The sequence below is a fragment of the Anas acuta genome, chromosome 5 (genome assembly GCF_963932015.1).
Source record: "Anas acuta chromosome 5, bAnaAcu1.1, whole genome shotgun sequence".
Lineage (NCBI taxonomy): Eukaryota > Metazoa > Chordata > Aves > Anseriformes > Anatidae > Anas > Anas acuta.
Genome location: NC_088983.1, coordinates 59,610,500 through 59,632,857, shown reverse-complemented (window position 1 = coordinate 59,632,857; position 22,358 = coordinate 59,610,500). Strand labels below are relative to the sequence as shown.

Genomic DNA, 22,358 nt, shown 5'->3' with positions numbered 1-22,358 from the left:
TTGATGGATTTCAATACCTTATAGGTATTGGCAAACAACTATCGGGTCCCCCTGAAACCTCCTTTTCTCCATGCTGCACATGCCTAGAAAGATCTTAATTGTGAGATTTTCCTTTATCAGTTTTCAGTTTAGTGAGTTAGAAATGGCTACTTCCTCAAAAGAAAATGCTGAAATAAAAAAAAAATAAAAAAGATAAAGCAAGTATGTAGTCTTCAAAGAAGCTCTAATAATCTCTCAGAAGTGGACTTTTCAACTCTGAATTTTGAGGTAAGCTTCCTTTCTCTAGGAGTATTTATTCCATACAATCCATCTGATATTTCCAACATCACCAAAGCTACTGAACAGCAGAGTAAGTCTCCTACAATTTAAGGGCAATTGGGCTGGTTTTGGTTACCAACCAAATAAAATTGGTTGGTAATAACATTTACCAGATCAAGTCAATTCAAAATGCAGGGCAAGCATTGACATTTCTCACCTGAATGGCAAATTACTTTAGTGAACTTAGGAAACCAAAGCTAGAACAGAAAATGTTATACTGCCTGTCTTCATACACAGAAGCTACAGCAACTTTGAAGTATACTTGCTTACATTCATAATATTGCTTTTCAAGTTCACTTTTGTCTAAGAATTTATGTGCTACTACTCTACAAATCTTCACAAGAATAAATTACACTTCCAAAGTGTTAAAGACACATTACATGACATAGGTCATGGGAAATTCAAACTTCAAATACTTACTGAACCCAATAGATCAGAGACCAAATCAGTATTAGAATGAAAAAGAGGGTTACATTAACTAAAGCTCTCTGAAATGATTAAATAATTTCTCAGTCACTGTGATAACATACATTCCAGTGCCTTAGATATCACAGAAAGTCATTTAGACTCGATTTCACTTTTAGCCATTTACTGGAATGTGTAACCCTCTGGACCAATTCCAGATTTCTCAAATCCAATACAGAAAATTTCACATCAGCCTGAGCAGCAACTAATAACCTACACCATACCACATGGACTGTGAGCTGCAACAAGACAGACAGCAATACAGCAGCACGTTTTAAAACTGCATTCATTTTTCCTATGCTCTTCAGTTGCATTAAAAACCTCAAGAGGCTCAGCAACAAAACTTCACTTCTCTAACCAGCTATTTCATTGAAGAAATTACTAGACAATTCACTCACTTGCCCCTAAAAGACAAAAACAGTATACTTATTCTTGTTCTTCTGCTTAATTCCTTAAAAACTTCTGCATTGAGCCAAACGTTATATTTAATCACCTTTGGTTTTACTTTACTTCTAAAATTGATTGGACTAATCAAGCATACGCTGCATAGCTGAACACAAAACTGGTTCTTTGTCAAATGACAACTAAACTACTGTTACCCCAAAGCATTTATAAAGCTCAGTTGAAGCTACAACATTGTGAAGCTAACTTACAAAAGGGATTTTTTTTTAAACAGACAACAGGTCTACAATCTGGCTATTTGACATTAGTAGTAAAGCATGAAGCTTCATAGTTCAAAGATTAACAAAAAAATGATTTTTTCCCCCTTTCCTTTCCTTTTATTTTTGTAAAAGTATCACAAGACTTTCAGGAGAAGCTTCACATATGTTGCCCAGCCTCTCCTAGACGATGACTATCACTGCTATCAGCCACCAGAAACAGAGTGATCACACAGCTTTACAAAATGGTTGAGAGCCCCACTGGATGCTGTGGAGCTCCACTGACCTAAATGTGCCCCTATAGCAATGCCGAACTGGACTCTCAAACTCCTGCTGCATCTTAGGTCTCCACAGCAAGATTGCTATGGAGTTGTGTTGTCTGCAAATAAATACCACGGAAGTCCATACAGGACATGAGCTACCCAGAGCCATATTGCACCCTGGAATGCTTGCTATGCTTTCTTCCTTCTCTTTCATTCTACTCTGTCCATCAGAGATACAAGCACTACCATTTGCTCCTATCTAAATGTGCGATTTACTCTCTAGCTTTTGTCAGCTCTTTTATTAAGGCACACTTTGAACCTACACAGGTTCATTTGCCTACCTTACCCATGGGGATACGACCCCAGGCAGGAGACAGGTGCAGAACGCTTTCAGATTTTAGTGTGGCAACAAAACGAGAGCAACAATACAGACAACAACAGGTTCTTTGCAGCTTTTAGATGGGAAGATGTGGATGGACTTACTGCAGACTTGGCTAATAATTTTGTTTAGTCACCTAAAACCATTGGTGCATTCCTTCTGCTCTCCCAGGTCTGGGCAATTTGCCTTGCTATCACTGGCAAGGTGTTCAAGGGTGCTGGTCTTCAAATCCTCCCACGTCACCAGCCAGTAACACCAGGTTTGCAGTGACTTACAACGACAAGAGAGAAACACTTGAAGATTTTGCTACGTGTAGCAGAGGTTATGCTATGAGAAACAGGTGCGGAGTGCAATTATTGACCGCTTTAAGCCTTCTATTCATTTCAGTGATCTGCCTGTCAAGAGCAGGGGAGTTGTGCTGCTACACCACCAGAGGAAGGGAAAGATTGTTTAACAACCATGCAGGTCTGCTTTGAAACCCAGCCGAAAAATTTGACACTGATCCAGGGCAAACAAAGTTCCACTGCATCTCACCTTGACGTATTGCCCTTGGCTGAAAAAAGGATGAGTGGGAAAAAACGCAAAAAGCACACCGTTGGGATTCTGCAGTATGGAAGTTTGTCTCCTTCCCAGAAGCAGCACAAAATCAGGAGGATATACAGCATATGGAAAAGGTGCCCTGAGAAAGTAACTGGCAGGCCTACACTCCATCCACCAAAAGGTGGAAACAGACTGTGGACCATAAAGAATTTTCAAGCACCGAGTATCCCTGCTTACCTGCACTTAAGAGATCTCATTTTCCCCATTAAAAAAATCCCAAAATGATGCCCTGAAGTATCAAAAGGCATATGACCAAATGCATTTTTTAAAAGGTAAAACAGCTGCGTCTGCAGTCCATCTCTCGCAGGTGCTGGGGTCCAGCACTATGACAAATGTGAGCAGTGTGACGGGCCTGTTTAGGTATGCAGCGCAGGCTTCCCAGCAGCCACACCAGATGGCTCTCAGTAGGTCTCAACAAGAAGAACAACCCTCCTGGGCAAGAACAAGAGAGAGGAACAGGGGAAAACAAACAGAAGCTAAATATCTCATAAGGAAGCTTCAGTTAAGGCCTGTGTAATGATCATGGTCCTGCATCAGAGATCTTTGCTACATCAGTTACCTGAATTGTTGGGAAATGCAACTCAAACGTAACAGCTATGGGTTTTCTTATACGGGTTCTCTAAAATCAAAGTATTCCTCTTCAATTATACTTACGGATATCTAAATAGCATTTAACAACACAAGTACACCACCTGTATTTTCACTACTTCTGATGCGTCTTACCATGAATATAAAATTACTGAGCGACATTAAAATAGTATGATTGAAGATCTCATCTGGAATCCGGCAGATTCATTTTTTAGCTCAAACACAAAACTAAGTTTACAGCACCATTGCAATTGTTTTAATGTTTCCCAATTCATTTTCTCCCTGAACATCAGCCAACACACAGTACCGAATACAGAAGGAAATAAGAAAGGCGGATGGGATCCAAACATCTGTTATTTAGTATATTTGATATTTCACTTGGTAAGTGTATAAACATAGAAGTGCTTCTCAATCACATCTATCTGATGTGAATAAATGCATTTCAGAATTTGGTCCTGATTCCTCAAGCTATGAGAAGAAAAAGCAAAAGGTTTCCCTTTCAGTCACAGGACTCAAACAGAAAGCAGATGCAGTCTCTGAATGGAAAGAGATGTTTCTGAGGTATGTTACCTGTTGCCAAAAAGATCATGAGCAGCAGCATAATCTGAAATCACTGTGGTAATAAAGGTACCTAAAAGAAGCTGTCAGAAAGGAAAGGGTAAGGCAGCAAGTACAGAAAAAAAACCCACAACGTTCAAAGAGCAATCTGGGATGTACATTTAATTTCAGCTGTGGTACATCAGTAGTCCCTCAGGTACTTGTATCGCTAAATATGAAATCCTCAGATAAAATGATTTTCTCACAATTCTGGCACTGCCCATCTGACTGCAAACTGAGCCCCCCCCCCCCAAACAAACAGTCATCCTTGAAGACACTGAATACTGCCAGTCCAGCTGCACTCCTAGCTCATGGCCTCACAATGTTATAGATATTTCTGTGTACGACACAGAAAAGCAAAAGAGGATGCTACCCTGACCTCATTTGTTGAAGAGCTAGGGGTGGAACACGTTCTCTCTCAAAGATCAAAGACAATAAATTCACGTCATAGTCCATTTCATATTTCTGAACAGCATCTCAGTTAAGCTTAAACAATATTATCTTAAGATGATTAAATAGCATCATTGTAATTCACAAATACCGTCTTAATCTTTTTAGTTAAAAAGACAAAAGCATCGCTTTGCTGCCTTTCATGTCCCTCCAAGCAGTCTGTGTTTCAGACTTGCTGTGGCAGGAAAAACTGAAAGGCAGTGCATTAATCCTGTAAGACTTCAGGCAAACCACTGAATTAAAAGAGAGCCTTCTAATATTGTTTCATGTACTCCCTAACATTTTCTGAAGCTGCAAATTTCAGTACTATGTTCTGTTTGGGAGATTTCAGTCTAACATCTAAACCAGGCAAAGAAATACACAGTTTTACACCTGATCATATAAAATACACTTCTGCAAGTCCCTACATTTTTCTTAACCTGAGTGCTGTGTAGTGGCAGTCCCAGACAAATATCATTTAGAATTTCAGAAAGCAGCAGTACCAAATTGGAAAGTCTCAGGGAGATGCGATGTGACTTTAAAAGTGACTGCTACCACAGATTTGCATTTTCTCACTTAAGGTTACTTCTATTTCCACATGGTATAATGAGCATGAAACAACACTTGGCATTCTTTCAAAAACAGGATTAAGAATAAGAACCACAACAGGTGTCATGAAACAGCAGGAAAGGAGACTGTGAATTTTTGTCTTATGAAGCCTAACAACATCCCCTCCCACCACTACCCACATGGTCCCACATGGTTTGCACTCCCAATGAAAACACTAGATTCCCTGAGAAGCAGAAATCAATCTTGATGCTCGTAAGAAACTGCCATGCTGTTTCAAAATAAGCTTTCCATATATGACAAAATTTGAATTTTCCAAAGACAAGTTGACAGCTACTAGCTCAGGATCAGATTGCTGCTAAGACTTACGCTCCTAAATACCCATATGACTGCTGGAAATAACTGTTTTAATACGTGTTCTCTTTGTCCAACAGTCCACTCAGGAACAGGATCAAAGATTTGAGACCTGCACCAGTTCTTATCAGGCAGGTAAGACCCCTTCAGCTGAGAAGACTGCCTTTTGCCAATGTCTTTAAATATAAGATTTGAGAAATAGATTTGCTTCACAAACTTACACATGAGGTACTGTAAGTCCTATCACTGGCTACCAATGATGCAGTACATAAAACCAGTGCACTTGGGACCCAGCTGTCAGTGTGGGAACTCACTGTAATGCTTTGCAGACCAATTCAAAACCACTTCTATCACATGAAGTTAAGGACCAATGAGACCATTTGGCTGACTTAGCTCAGGACCCAAAATGCCTTCACTAGCTGTGGCTGGATGCTAAACTGCAAATTGGGCCAGACTTTTAAGTGGACTTGGCAGAGCTTTTATGTATATATATATTACACCAGCAGAAAATTAAGACAACTTGAGACAATACCACTGACCTCCAACAAACATGTTCATTTCACTTGTATTTCTCATCCACTGAATTTCCACTGAATTTTCCAAGAGCTCTGACAGCAAAGCAGCTACAGAACACTTCTCACTAGCCTGAAGTGTTGAACTGTTGAACTTACCAGGCCAGGAGCAGCAGCGGAGCCCAAACCCTTATTTCCCCCTGGGGAAGGGCTAATAGCAGGGCCTGCAGGCTCACAAAGTGCCACAAATATCTGAGCTCAGCACGCTTGCACTGCAGCCACATGAGGAACTTCTGCTCCCGTGGCATCCATCAGCCTCAATGACCCAAAATCCACTGAGCCAAATGGGAAGACACTGCAGTGACGTGCACTGGATTAAAAGAGTCACCTACCTACATGGCTTTCATGGCAAGAAACATATTTGAACCAAGAACTGAAACATCCATAATTACTAAAACCTTTTTAATGCATTCTATTTCACTTCCTGTCCTTATTTGCTCTGAAAATGCTGAAAAGTTATTGTAACTGTTCCCAGAAGTCATGGAGGGTTGAGATTTCATTTGTGGGTGGTTGTTTTTTGTTCGTTTGTTTTAGTAATAAGCCAATTACTGTCTAAACTTCCATAAATACACAGATATTTACTCTAAGAGTGGGTGCTCCATTTTTCCATTTCAACTCCATTACCACAGTGAGCAATGCATGCTTAGGAAAATCAAGGTGTCATCTTTTCTTTGTAGGTGTTAAATCCTAAGAAGTGGACAGTAGCAGATCAAAAAGGTAAAAAATAAATAAATAAACAAATCAATTTACTGTTCACTATTTCTGGAACTTGCTTTTGAGTGTTTAAGTCATAAGCTTTTTCCTGAAACTACCAAACAAAAAGGGTTTTCCTTGACCTAGAGGAAGGAAAAAAAAAAACAAACACAAGAAATCAAAACAGGGTAGCGAGTGAACAGAGAAGATATGATGGGGATAAGATTTGAGAATGAAAACTATATCCTATATTTTTATCTGTACAGAGGACAAAGAACTTATAAATACAAAATACTACATCTTGGCCTACACAAATACAATAAGGGAATTGCACAGTTACATACACTTGCAATGTGTCTTGCCATAGCATTCCATTAAATATCTTTGTCTTAACATTACTGCAATCTGTTAGATGAAGTTTGTTAGATGGCTTTCCTTCCTTCCCTCTCAATTTATTTCAAGGTCCAGCAGAGTCTGGTTCCCCCTGCCCCAGCAGAAATAAACCCAGGGCTCCACTTTGTGTGGCTTGACACTTCCAAAGCATGAAATGAGCTGACAGTGGAAGCTGCAGGTAAATTGGCAACTTAAAAAAAAAAAAAAAAAGAGGAAAAAAAGAGAGAGAGAAGGCATTTCCACTGAAGCAATTAGGAGCAGAAAACTGGCTAGTTAATGCTTGCTAATTTAACACACTTAAGGACACAAACATTATGGCAAACAATATTCTGGAAAAACAAGCACATTGTAAGAACTCCTTACTGGCTCCCTAAACACTTGGTACCGAGAAGGGGATCGTTTATATTAGCTATACACCTGGGAAGAGGAGGGCAGACTGGAAAAATTGGAGCTGAAGTGGCAAAACACAGGCGGCAGCATTTCCAGAACATTATCGCTAAGGTTCCCCCGCCCCCCCCCTTCACAGATAATAAAAGGTTTGCTTCTTCTATGACAGACTACCCTGCAAGGCAGCAGCAGCAGGAGCACAGGCCTTAGCAGTCTTTGCGGCTATCTGATTACACGCCACATCCACTGAATTTAGTGCGACCTCCGCAACCAGCTGCCAGGAGACCAAAAATAAACCCTTCGGCAGGTTTTAAAACAGGAGACACTTCAGCACTTTTGCCCTCACAGGATTAGATGCATCAGTTTTACTTTCTTTTCCCTCTGCTTTCACAAATGAGTTTTACTGGTCGATTGCTGGGGAGAGGCAGAGGCTATGTTAGACACCAAAAAACAAGCACAGAGTTCAGAGGTAGCTTCTTCCTTCGACAACATCAGCTGAAATTAGAAGCAAGGCAGCCAACGTGCCACAGAGATAAAGCTCAAGGTGGTAGGACAGACACACGTCATTTAGCAGGCTACCAACTAAACTCATCTTTGAAACTTGTATGCCAAGATGTTGATGTCCATTATGGGATAACTTCAAAGGTAACACTTGTGTTTGGTTGTTTTTAAAAGAAAAAAATGTAGAAAACTAACCAAGTACTAATGAAATCACTTCTATTAACACAAAAAAGTAATTAAAGAGAACATCCCATCAAGCTTTTATGAGAATAACTGAAATGACACATTTCTCTTTCCCTACGGTTTTTGGTTGATTGTCTTTTTTCTCTTGTTGTCTGGGTTGGTTAAAAACAAATGAACAAAACAAAGATTCCTCGGTAACAGAATCTGCTAGCAACATTCATCAGTGCAACAGAACAAGGGAACATAGGTAGCATTTACACCAGAAAGTTTCTTGACCTAAAGTTCTGGGGTAAGGGAGGTAAACCGAATTAAACTAACTCCCAATCATCATTTTTTCATTATTTTTTCATATGTAAAAGGAGGTACAGATGAGGATTTTTTCCACAGAGAATGCTGTGAATTGATAGCTTTGTTCCAGTTCACTACAGTTTCTTATTGATTTTCTCTCATTTTAGCCTGCATTGATTTGTTAATCCCTTCTCTGTAACAGTTCTAATGACAAATCGAGAACGAAAAAAATGCATGCTTTAGGGCCTGTTCCACCAACCTCTTGCTTCAAACCATAATTGAACTTGGATTTGGAGTATGTGTATATAGGGTCAGACCTGACTCACCCCATTCTAGGGTACTCTTCATACTGACGCCTTTCTGTTCAGGCTTCTCACGGATGGACAATGCAGAAAAGAACGGAAAGAACATTGGTAGGGCAGAACAGGATTTCTGCATTTAGGGCAGCCACATCCCAAGGCCTCTGCTCACACAGCCTTTGTCTTAGTATTAAGTCCATTTTTAAACAATTTTGCAGTCTTCCCCATAGTCAATTAGCAGGTAGTAACTGCATCATGCATGGAAGTGGCACCAGCAAACATTCAGGGCGTTTGTTGGTACAGAGCAGATGAGCACTGAGCTGGATCCCAAGCTGTCCGTGAGCTCAGAGGCAGCAGCAGTCATGGTGCACTGTTGGTAACACGATCGATGCAGAAGGACGGGACACGGTATTTTAATTTAAGGAATATAGTACGAGCATATGCAGGTCTGAGAGTTACAAGCAAGATAGTTTAGATTGGTCACTGCTGCAAGTAGCTGCAGTCTCTTTCCATTTCCCTGATAGTTTTAAACAACTCCAAGTAGGGTACTAATGGTGGTCTTTAACTGTCCAGGCAATCCAATGGAAAACGAATTTATGCATGATGTTGCTGAAGCCTTTGCCCACCCTCACATTTGTATCACTGCCGTGATCACGTGCTGTGTGGGTCTCCAGCTCCTGACTTATGCCCATGTCACTCCTCCTACTTCACCCACATTGTAGGAAATCAGCCCTTCGGGGTCTCCCTTACGGATCCCAGTGCAGCCCAACTCCTGGCTGCCACCTCACTGCTACAGCGCAGCCCTGGCAGAGCAGCTTTGGGCACTGAAGGCAGCCCTCACCCTGGGAGAACCCAAGGGAGAACCAGCCAGCCCAAGAAGTAAGCCCTCTGTCTGCAGTGGTAACACAGAAATGGGAACTCCCATTCCTCCAATGGGGAGGAAAAGCAAAAAAACAAGAATATACCAAGAGGTGTATTTCAGCGGCTTAAAATAAACAACAAACCACATTACTGCAACAGGCAGTGAAAAGAGCAGCAAATTGCTTTGACTGCAGAGGGCCAAGAGAACGTACATACTCCTGACAGCATTCCTTGGAAAAAAAAGGAACCCTTTGGAGGATCCAAGCCACTCAGTACTGCACAGGATGAGCGGACACGCTGCAACAAATGTACGTACTGGAAGTACAGAGCACAGCAGGGTCAGGAGAAAGACAGCAGGTACAGGTTGCCACAGGGCAAGGAGTTATTTTCATTCCCTGACACGGCTGGCCCCCTACATTCATCATCAACATTCAGGCTTGGTGACAGGGAAAGTGAGGAGGGAATTAAGCCCAAGAAATCACATACCCAAAAATGACACTGTGACACACGATTTTTTGTGATTTCCTAACTGAAATTCCAGCTCCCTGTCCTCAGCTGTGATCCAGCACAGCTTTCTTTAATTACAGAAAGGAGACAATGAAAACATGGCTCCATGTGAATGCAGTGCTGCATATTCACAATGACCGTAGCCCTTCCTTCCACCAATTTAGTGAGACACGTTCAGCACTGCACAATGACGACTTCTCACTTGTTTATTGCTGCAGCAAATGTTTGCTGCGACGTGAATGACATGCTGAACATACCACAAACAGTAAAATGATAGCTATTAAAACCAAAAATACCAAAACGGCTTGGAAAAGCATTTTGACAAGGAAGAAACATTACACCAGGTCTTTGTAGCATTTGCTAAATACAGAGGCTCATCATATTTCAGGCCATTTGTATTTAATTGTCCTTTCATCTGAAGAGCAGTGGATGTGAATGCACATCAGGCAGCAGATGAGTCAGATGTTCTGAAGAGGTCCAATCAAGGACGTCCCACAACACAAGAGCACTGCCTGCATAATGTCTCACACAACTGACTTCTGCTACAGCCTTGAGTTTCTTTGCAGTGTCTCATCCCATTCCGTTGTGGCTATGCACCAAAGCTCCAAGAAAAAATAATAAATAGGCCTGCAGTCTCATAATTCAAAAAGTTTAAACACGTGAGACTCCAGGAACCTTATGTCCACATACAATTAAAGCTGCCAGGGTGGCAGCTAAGATTAGTAGATAATTATTTGAAATTCGAGCTTTTGTTCTTCCACCATTTCAACTGAAAGAGGAAAAAAAGGCACTCATATTTATCAAGGCCAACATTTCAAAATGAATTTCTGAGGTGAAGGCAAACTCACAGTAGAATAGGTCGCTCACAACACTTCAAAAAACAAGTTTCAGAGTGGCAGACAGACACAGACATTATACATTATACCAATTTCAGCACAAAGAAGGGAGAATCCCCAGTCCTTGGTGGAGGAAGACAAGGGGATAGAGACAAGTCACAGCACAGGAGGTTACCTAAAGGACAGCACAGGAGATTTAAACTAGTGTGCCTTTTATATTGCCCTGTAATTCTTAGATCAGTTTCTCCTTTTTGGTTTTAACAGGATTAACCCCAGTGCAGAGGCAATCAACAGACCACAGCTTGGCTAAAAATTTGGTTCAATCATTAAAAACAATTTATAAAAATTGTTCATGGATAAAAGTCATTAGTTGTAAGCCTCAACTATTAAACTGGCTCTCCGTATTGAAGTGCAAGTTGGAGTTGATAATTCAGGGTAAACACACAAAAGAACTCATCCTCTCTGTATTCATTTTGATTCAGCTCTTAAATCAAACCTCATCTCCATACAGCAACAAATAGAAAAAAATATAGTTCATGTGTCGAGTATGAGCTAGTTTTCATTTACACAGCCCACGTGCTGCAACTTAACCCAACTTTAAGTCTAAATTTTAGCACTGACATTATTTTGTAACCTTGAAGTACTTTAGGCTCTTATTATCTGCTTTTTCCTTTTCTCATCAACACAGCTCCTCTCTCTCAGGGTACAAATGATGCTAGCTCCTGATCACACGCTTCTTAAATCATCTTCATGCTGTTAGCTCTGCAAAGAATGATGCCTGCTCCAGAACACTGCCATTGCTATTCACTCAGATCAGGTCTCTCACAGGTCTGTAAGAAGGAACAGCGCTGAGGGCAGCAGAATGAAGATGAGATTGTTTTTACTCTTCCTTTCCAAAGAATATATCTGATTACATCTCTGTCCTTCACCTTCATGGATCACTTGTCCTGCCAAGCTTAAGCTCCCCTGGGCAAAAGCTACAGCTGTCCTGACTTTGTACTGTACAACAGGACTACACACTTTGGGCGTTGCCCAAAGCATAAATGAGTAACAGCACAGAACAGATTTAACACCAGTGTTCTCTGTAAACAGCCGGTGACAAAAGCAGGGAGAAGCATCTCAAACCAAGGAAGACGGGTGTTCGAGACTCCCTGGAGCCAACACCGACTAAATATGTTATTTGTTACTGCAGTATCCTGGACTCTAAGGCTCCACTTTTCACCTTTTCACTTTCCACAGGTGATGGGAAAGGGCAGAGGCTGACTCTCCTAACCAAAGTCTCTCTGTGAAAGACAATCAAGAGGCTGAGATGCAACGCATATTTGCAGCTGAAGCTGTCAGCCTCTCCCTACTCCTCATGTGCCAGCTGCCCCACAGGAAGACACAGACCTTTCGACTGGTCATTTGTCCAGATGGGACCTGCACGTTGCCTTCCAGCAGGCCAATTGCCACCTGCTGCTTCTTGGACATGAACAAGGCAAAGTAGAGTTTGTCAGTAGTATGGGTTGCAAATTGCAGGCAAAAGGAAAAAAATATCGAGTCCTTGTGTGATGTTTTCTTCCAAATCATCTTTGTGGTTGTGGATATATCATTTTGCTTCAAATTAGCCACATAAAAAGAAAATTTCCAATACCACTCAAGGACATTACAAGGTAGAGAAATATTCAGGATTGCCTGAGACAGAAGCTGTGATGTTACGTATCAGCTAGAGAAAAGCCATTAGCTAAACTGTGACAGAGGGCTTCAGACAGAAGTAGTGCCTCAGCTGGGCAAGGTCTGTGGTGTAATTGCCTGAAGTAACTAGGAAAATAAAACTAACATTCACATTTTTTAAGGAAAAGGTACAGCATTGAAGAAGCTTTCAGGGTAGGGCATAACTGCATTACCTGAGCGTTCCCTAGGCTCCCAACCTTAGATGCTATCGCGCTGGGGAAACTTGGTGTGCTAGCCCTAAGGAACAGCACGGAGCGTGGAGTGGAGTGGAGACACCATGGCTAGGCTCTGTAATCAGGTGGGGCCTCAATTGTTCTTATGCACAAAGCTGCACCTTTTGCCACCCTGAGCCAAAGACCTGTCATGTTTTGACAAATGCTGTACCCTAGTGTACTTTTTGCTCATTATAATATCATTATAATACCAAAACATACCTCCATCCCAAAAGCTACCCGCCTCCAAGGTGTGACCACCCCTCACTGAGCATGCGCCCTGAATTTCTCAGAGCCTATTACTTTAAACGGAGACAGGAGAACTTTTCACCAATCATAACTAAGATATGCTTGACTAGAGCCACTCAAGCTCCACCTAAAAGATAGAAAATAATATAAATTGGCCTAAGAGAGAGGGGGATGTTAGGGAAGATACCACCATCAGGGGAGATACCATCCCGAGGAAATACAACATCCTTAGGACCTCCTGACTCCTGGGATCAGTCGACGGGCTGAGCCTCTCTTCCCCCTCCCATTGGGATGCCTTTGGGTGAGATCTGAATATTTGCTTATAAATCTCTCTAGAGTCTTTGATCCTTTTAACACATTTATTTCTAGGCCATGCACCTGTAACACCTGTAACACCTGTGTATTTCATGCATGCTAGCTTGCTTTTGCAGACAGTCACTATCGCTGGCAATCCAAAAGAACCTGATTATCTGTTGCTGTAATAAACCATACTTGATTGCATTGTGATAGCTCTCATTAAGTGCAACTAGGGTGAGGGTGGTTATCCGTGATAGTTCAGTGTTCTGAATCCAACCAGATCCCCAGACGGTTAGTGCGTTTTTGGTGAATGTCTGAACGGACCCCCAGACGGTTAACGCGTTTTTGGTGAATGTCCGACTGGTTCAGTACCCTGAATCTGACCGGGCCCGTAACGGTTAGTCAGCTACACCCCTTAACGCGACAAGGTCCCACCTCATCTGCTAGACTTTATTAAAGTTGCGGCTATCTCCTGCATGCATTTAAATCTGAAGGAATTTGGCATCTTTTGCTAACGGTAAATCTGGTTCCACCATGGAAAAAATCAGTTTCTTAATGCAAAAGCCTTTTAAGAAATTTGAAATAATTGAATCAGATTAACTTCTGAGCTTACAGGAAGAGCAGCAAGGGCTTGTGCTGCAGCATTTGAGAGGTTTCTATTAGGAAATTGTTCTGATTATCTTAATGCACCCAAGAAAAAAAAAACTGGAAAAATGATAATTTCCTTCATTACCTGAGATGCTCCATTTAGGCAAGGCACGGAAATAGGGATGTTACACAACAGCTCCAAGTGTTGTTCAGACGCTGTGCTCGCCTCCTGCCTGTCAGGAACCACCGTGGGTCTTCCAAGTTGCCCATAGTCTGCTCTGCCCCAGGTGAACACCTTCCCAGTTTCTAAATGCAAAACACATTTCAAGATTAGTTATCCACTAGGTTCTTGGAACATCTGGATGCTATTTCAAAACTAGACCACCACTTAATGCATCTTATCTAAAGCTTCAAGAAGTGAAAATTTACTCGCTTCTTAAACGAAAACTTTATTGCTTCTGGGAGCATAAGGAAAAGTATACTAAAACTACCTGAGAACACATTAAGATGTCCTTTAATTCAGTTTCTTCAGCCTCGTTAACTTCCTAACAAAAAGGCCATCTGCAGGGTGGCCTGGGCTGTAAGTGAAACCACATCAGTAAAGCTGTGTAACCTACATATACTGCATGCAATAATACACATTATTTACATAAAGGGCATGTTTCTAGCTTGACAGCAGCACAGACAGAGCAGCTCATTCTGAAAGGTACGAGATTCTTCTCTGTTCCCAGTATTTGCCTTAGAGATGTCCATCCCATGTCCTGCATTTAACGTTTGACGTTTTCCCAACAGAAGCTGCCTTCTGTAACAACTTCTGCTAGCAAACAGCCCTCAGGACAGCAACTAGTTAGTCAGGAACACCACCACGGATGTCATTAAGCACTGGAAATGCACTGGTTTGTTCCTACAGGAAAAACAGCTTAAAATGAAGTCAGCAGTACTTGGACCATTCTCCTCTCCAGATTATAAAGGTGCTCGCTGCTGTAGGACTGACACCCACAAGCCCAGCCTCCAGCACGAACAATATCCATAAAGAAACGCTTTTTACCTTCTGTTCCTCCTCCCCCCCCCCCAAAAAAAAAAAATCATGCTAAGTGCCAGCTTGATTTTCTTACCGAGTTACACAAACACAGCATCAACTGGGTGTTCTCAGCTGGCTTTTGACTAGAAGTAGCAACCCATGTTACAGCCCAGAAGGAAGCCTGCGATGACCCTGAGTGATGCGTGAGCTTCAGCCAAGCATTAAAGTTCTCTCCAGAACTGAAATTATCAAGCTAAATGATCTTATTTTCCTCATATCCGTGAGAAGCCAAGTAAGCCAGCTGTAACATTCACTTCTCCCCTTGTAAGTCAGTGTGCATGTGCAGAGTGCCCAAACACAACAGCTAAGGGTCTTCCTAGCATGCCATAGCACAAACCTTTGGGAACCTAAACACCTCCCTTTTCTTTTGGTTGCTGTTAAAACTGTCCTGAAGGGGACACAGCTAGTCACTGCTGGTTGGGGGGCTTTAAATTGATAATGCATCTCAAACTGGAAATCTCTAACTTGGTATATTTAAATACAGAACAAGTAACATGCATCTTCCCTGGAAATCTGCTAGCAGTGGTATCTTTTACACAGATCTCTGAAACTTTTTTCAGATTCATTCTCTCAGTTCACTGATAATGCTTCCCCTGAAATAATTAAGGGATAAAATTAGTTGTCCTTTTCTTTCAAGGGCATGAGGATTTTCTGCCTTTGGAGATGCCTCGTACTTCAGGGAAAAGCTGAAACCAGTCAGATACTTCTTTCAATACATGAAAGGTCTTTTAGAACAGTGGCTGCATTTTGTTAGGTTAAAGCATTAAAACAGTTTTCATTAAGAAAAAAGCCAGTATATCCTACAGAGATTAGAAAAACAGTTTGTAGTTTAAAAATGCTTGCTTTGCCAGTAGTGTATTTTGCAATTTGTATGGATCTCTGCTAAAAAATATCTGCTGCTGCAGAAATGTTGCAAAAATGCTCCTTTATCAATAAGTTCTACTGCAAATGCAAACTGAGCCTCAGAAGCTTTTCCATCAGACCAGATTACTGCACCTATTCAGGACCCTGCAAGCAGACCAGAAGCAGACCCAGCAAGCTGCTCTATTTTGTACTAACTACAGGAACTGAAGCTGAATTTTATGGAATTTAAAGCCAGAAAGAGCTTCTGTAGCATCTATTTTGACTGTTAACGTGACACAGGCTCTCAAGCCCTACCCAGACATTGCTGCATTGACCCCAAAGACCACAGTTCAAATAAAACATTTCAACTCTCAGAAGCCAAATGCAGTTAGTGTAGCAGGGAAAAACGTCAGCAACCTGCAGTGCCCCTTGAAAGGCAAGACATGCATTTGATGACACACCCAGATCCCGCCATGCAGATGACAGCACTATCTTGTAGAGGTCCCTCTCAAGTCTGACTCTTGGGGAAAAAGCTTTCCCAAAAGAAAATCAGGTTTCCAGCTGGACCCAGACACACAGAGAAACTCCAGCCACTCATGAAATAAAAAAGATCTTTTGCATCATCACAGAGCATTGTTCCACCTTCTCTGAAGTCATCTGCTGCTGGCGTCTGTGGATTCAGAAGGCAGCCACCTAAATCCCAAGACACATTTGACCAGTGACTCACTAAGAAAATCATTTTCCTGCACTGCAGGCCACCAGCAGATACCAGGAACCAGCAGGCATGATCACTGCCTTACCCAAGAGTTGCTAGACGAAGTTCTGTGCAAAGGAGGCAATTCTGCTCCCCTCTGGGCCTGTGAAAGGTGCAGAGAAGCGTGGTGGTCCACAGCCAACTGCGGGATCAGAGCAAAACACCACGAGCACCCACGCTGAAGCCAGACTAAACTTCACGTGTAACCTCCCTTATGAATCAAGGGCTAGCGTGTACATCACTTGCCACAAGATTCTCTCTCCACATTTGTTTTTACTTTTCAGAAACCATCTCTCTTCTCAGCAAAATTAAGTTGTCTAACTACAGTTGCCAGCAACTGTTTAGTGTATCTTTACCAGCAATGACTGGAAAAATGCCCTTCACCTGGTATGTCCCCCATGTGCCATGCTCTGTATAAGTTGGTCTTTTTTCCCCAACTGCATTCTCTCTCTCTCTCATATATATATATATATATATATATATATATATATATATATATATATACACACACACACATATATATATAAAATCAGTCCCCTTATGGTTTTCTGCAATTCTATTATTCTATCAGTTTTTGAGGTGCTACACTGAATTCTCAAACAAGTTTAAATGTAAGCAACAGAACTGCAATCGTTATGATCCTGGTTGTTTCACTCCTTCTCGGCCTTATAAAAGCCTTGAAATATACTCACCTCTATTACTGCAAATCATTCCAGCAAATTTGGTGGAAATAAAGAGCACAAGTATATTGGAAGGACTGGAAACAGACAGCAGGAGTGCTTAGCTACAGCAGAACACCTCCCATGCACAAATTCCATTTTCTTTAACTGGACGAGCAAGCATAGAAATACTTATATATACAACACCAAACAGAGCCTTTAGGCAAGAATAAGTCACCCACACTGTTTACAAAACAGAAATAACTGTAATAATTCTGCTTTGTCCTATTTTGCCACGGAGAGAAACAAGATTCAGGTGGTTATTGGTAGGCAAACATGGAGAATATCTATTACAATTTTTAGAACAGGTACATTGATTTTTTGCTTTTAGGCAGAGCTTCTTGAATGCCCAACTATGAGGTAAGCAACCAATTCCTTCCTTGGTTCTCATCAATTTATTTCTCACTTCTAATCAGCAGAAACTCATTTCCCAGACCTGCTCCTGTGGTGAACATTCCCCCCTCCTATCCTCAGCCTTCTGCTAGGTTGATCATTCCTACTTCTCTGCAGAAAATATCTGCCTAGGGATCCTTTAAAAATAAAAATCTATCTCTACTGCAAGAGAACCTAACAGAAGTTGATTTAGAAGTTACATTGTCTATGAAATACAGATTATATTTTCAGCAAACAAAAAGAAATCTCAGTCTGAAGTGGAAATTTCAGACTGAGCCAAACACCAATGCATGGAAAATTCCAGCCAAAAAGGTTAAAGTCTTGTCAAAATCCTAAGCAAAAGAAAGCACTGAGTTATGACAGAAAGTGTTAAGCAATCGTAACAAGAGGTATTGCTACTGTGCTGCTTATAATATAGATGGTATTTTAAAATGTTCTAAGAATATTTGAGAAAGACATTAGTCATACAGAGTAAGGAGGTTGCAAGATGAATTACTTAAGAATGAAGGGTGATATAACAAGGAGTGTTGGTCTAATATTAGAACAGAACAGATTTTAATTAGAAGTCAAGAAAACATACACAGTGATGAGTCAACTGGACAGAGTACATCAACCATGGAAGTGGCTGAGGCATCAGAAAAAAGGAGATATTTTGTACCAGACTCCATACAGTAAAAGGGCATAAAAGGCAGGAGGCATTTCTACAGCTTGTGTGAAAGAAGCGTGCAACATTGGAAAGGTTTTTTCCGTTCTTCTAAGATTCTAATGATGCCTCCTAAGACCTTGGTCTTCCATGTTCTGAGCACAGGGACCCAATCCCAAAGGCACTTCAACTCCTCAACTGTGTACCTTCGTTAAATCCCAGGTGACTTTATTGCAACCGTTCCTTTTATCAGCAGGCAAACGCTACTTCAGGTGAGGGCCAGAGGGCTCACTAATCTGGAATTAAGGGGCAATAGATGACCCATGTATTCTGGGTCATTCCTGCGGACAACTTGAAGGAAACCTACCATACAGGAGTTCAGAGAGCTAGGAAAAAAAAAGGACAGAATTGAGAACCTTTGAAAGAGAATCTTCCCAACAGCCCCTTAAGTAAATACTACATACAACAGCAGTCAAGATTCTCCATGGTCACACAGCTGTAGCTGTAGTTTCCTCCTGCTCTTTAAATTCAGACTGCAGTGGGATACATACAGCAGCAAGTCATCTGAAACATGCCCGCATCCCTTACAGAACAGGGGTGAAGGTGTCAGAATATTCGTTAGCAATCCACCATCAGCCAGGCTCCTCTGCATTTTCCTTCAGTTCAGCCTTCTGTCCTTACACTACCACAAAGCTTAGTTGAGAATGACTCCAAATTACAAGTTTACAACCCCTGGAGTTTTGCAAATCCAGCAGCATCACATAAAGCAGCTTTCGTTGCTTCCTGCCTGCCTGTGGCTCTTACTGTGCCTCTTTACAGCGCTGCTGAGGCTGCAGAGGATATTATTTTTCCCTTCTAGCACTTTCTTTATCAATCTTCTCAGCTACATAAATAATCAGATATAAATATCAATTAAAAAAGCATTTTAGTTTTAAAAACAGGCTGGTTTCACTGTTGAACAGACACATTTAAATTTACTTATTTTCACAGATTCAGATTCATCTTTATATCAATTTTTCTATTTTAAGATGATACCATGATTGCTCTGGCATTATCTCCTTGAAGCCTCTCTTCAGACAAGCTTTGAACTCTTCTTTCATAAATACAAGATGAAAAAGTTCATCCAGGCTATCTCAATTCACGGTTGCATTAACAATTACTTTGCAAATGAACTCTGGATATCCGTTCTGAATGCTTAATCTCATTCAGACCTGAAATAGGAACTTCTATATAAAATTCCTAATGCCTGCTTTCACAATAAAATTCACAGGGGCATGTATTAAAAACCTGACATTTACAGGCTGCCTTTGCCTCCTCTCTGCCCCCCAGAGGGCAAACCAACACCTCTCCCACAGCTACAAATCTCGTAAATGTCCTGAAGGACAGCAGAATGTCCTCCAAGCATTCTGACAAAATACCTCATCTACCTCAAAACAGCATTTGTGCAAGGGAACCTTACAGGAAAACGTTCACCCATCCATCCCTAATTCCCTCTCGACTGAAGACAACTTAATTCAGCAGCTGGAAGCCAAGCATCACGACTGCACCTACAATGCTGTAGCTGTGCAAGGTTTCAGTGCGACACGGGATTAGCTCCTCTGACAAGGGTTTAAATGGCCCCCTCATTCTCTTACACTGAAGTCTGGTGTGCCAAAGCTACCCACACCTCTTAATGCAGCTGTAGCCTTCTGCATCTTTATGTAAGAAGGTTTATTCTGATTTTTTCCCCCCTATGTTCATCTATAATAGCTAACAATAATGGACAACTAAAATATAAATCTATGCACAGTATTAAGGTCATGCCTGCTCAGGAAAATTCCAACAAAACAGCAAAAGCACTTCAGGGATGTCAGCAACAGAAATCTAGCAATCATTGCAATTGCCATTTTCAGCCTTCTGCAGCCACAGGCTGAAGCACACAGCTAGTTCAGAAGAGTCCACAGAGCAGCAGCTCACAAGAGCTTCCAAGCACCCTATAAATAGGTTTAAAACCACAGCAAAAGATCAAAAGCCACAAGTGCCACGGAAAGAGAAATAACAATACTCCTGAAGCAGCTGTGGATTTGTCAGTGAAAGCTTGGCCTCAAGTGGGACAAAAATTGCTGCCGTTCTCAGCTACGTTAGATATCCCCCAACGTGGCGACCAACTATGTGTGAGAGCAAGACAAACCAAAAAGTCACCTAAGGGATTTCACACCACTAGAATCAGTGGCTCACTGGCAAACAAACGGCTTCTCACTGTAACTCGTCTCTATTGCCCGCAAAATAAAATAAGAACAAAAAATAGGAAATGGAAGAAATCAGCCTGGAAGACAAACGTGCATCACGAAAGAAAATTCAGCCAACCTGGAGGAGCTCTGCTGCAGCACATGAATGTAAACAGACAGAGTGTAAGGGAACATCATGCATTCTCTTTCAGAACCTCCTGGAAATAGCAGGGTATTAACCAGCCAGAGACTTGTATGATAATTGGCACAGCAGATGCTCAGCTAGGCAGGCAAAGCTATCAGGATGCGGGACCCTCTCTAGGAAGAGACAGCAGGACAATGGAAGCTTTTAGCCCAGACAGAGAGGTCCAGAGCACAGGCTGAGAACTCCGCTGGCAACCGTTTACACCAAGACAGCTTGAGGGACTTGAGGCCCAGCTCACAGCTCTCACCTCTAGAGGATCACTCTTCGCAGTGCCCAAACAATTATTTGTGAGGGGAAGGTAAACCAAGCTAAGGAATTGATTTGGCTGAAAAAACAGCCCGAAAAACGAGCTTGGCAGCAGCCAGTAATGCTAAAGGCACTGCTCTACTAAGTCGGTTTAATATTCTGCATGATGGGCTAGAGCTAGCGTGCAGTTTCACATGACATACTAAGTTTTTTGTGCACTTCACCAACAGATCCAACTTTATCGGGACTATCAACATCATTAAAAAATCTTAACTGCTTTGACTTGCATGCATTAAAGACAGGGAAGCTTTCCCTTTTTTGCTTCCACAGTTACACCAAGTTATGTATCAAGACAATGTTCAGTTAATGGGATTATTCGCATACTTAATTGCGTGCTTCACTGCTTTGAAAAATTGGAAAGAAAAAAAAAAGGATCTTTCTAGTATGGCATATTCCAAGACTTCCTATATAATCCCGAAGCCTGGCCTCTGGTTTTGGGTTTTAGATAGGGTAAAGGCTGCTTTGCTTTTAGAAGAGACACTGGAAACCTGAAATACCAAATGAAGCTCTGATTAAGCTGGAAGGAAAATTACAACATGCAATTTCTTCCATTTTCTATTTGTGCTCATACTGCTGATATCAAACAGATATATGATCTTGGCTCAAAAAGAAAAAGGGAAGGCCATCGATTACCACAGCAGGTCTGTGCAATTGTGGAACAAAGCTGACGAAGTGGGGTGTGGGGCAGTGGAGGTGCTGAAGCACCTATCCCACTCTGCATTCATCCTGCAAGATGAGAAAATTCCCCCCTCATTTCTCTCCACTCATGATTAGAGTCATGACTGCCTCACCAGCTGTGCCTCTGGCTCATTTTAAATTCAAACTACGATGCATATCTCACTTTTAGACTTTTAATAGCAATGCCTTAAAATGCAGATTGCTGACTAAATTTAGTTACACGATTTAAAACAAATCTAACACATCTCTACCCAGCAAACAGAATCGCTGAATTCAAGGTTCAATAAAGGACTTAACTCTTAATCTAAACACAAAGTCCTAACAAAAAAAAAATATAAAGGAAAAAAAAAATCACAGCACAATTTAGTGAAGCCTTTAAAAAAGCAGGATGCATAAAACATTAACCAGCTATGGAAAACTATCTGCGAATGCATCATAGTGTACTATAGGGTTTTTGTTCTGTAATTCTGCGAATAAATTCAGCACTGTGCTACTACAGCAGTATGACTCATACTCTTTTACTGACATTCTATATTTATATCCCCATGTCCTTCTGCACTGTTATATGCTTTCTCACATACAGGTCTCCCTAACCTGGAATCTCCTTTCTGCTGCAGTCCAGCATCTCTTCCTCTAACGTCCCAAAGAACACTAAACAGGTATTTATTTCTAAAGACTTAATTATTTCTGGACACCACTTTGAAAAAGCAACACCTTTGAACCATTGTGAC

At 41.4% G+C, this 22,358-nt stretch overlaps 1 protein-coding gene across 13 annotated transcripts in view; it reads right to left on the bottom strand.

Annotated features, from left to right (window-relative positions):
• The window catches only part of LOC137857923 (secretion-regulating guanine nucleotide exchange factor-like), a 148,816-nt gene that overhangs the window by 86,355 nt on the left and 40,103 nt on the right, over positions 1 to 22,358 (bottom strand). For 10 of the 13 annotated variants that reach the window (XM_068685139.1, XM_068685145.1, XM_068685142.1 and 7 more), the window contains exon 13: positions 13,944 to 14,104. The exons of 1 other annotated variant lie outside the window; for it this stretch is intronic. In XM_068685139.1, coding sequence (XP_068541240.1) covers positions 13,944 to 14,104 — 161 coding nt within the window. Of the gene's footprint in view, positions 1 to 10,091; positions 10,673 to 13,943; positions 14,105 to 22,358 lie in introns of those variants that run through there. 2 more of the 13 variants (XM_068685144.1, XR_011097382.1) reach the window with 2 other exon arrangements.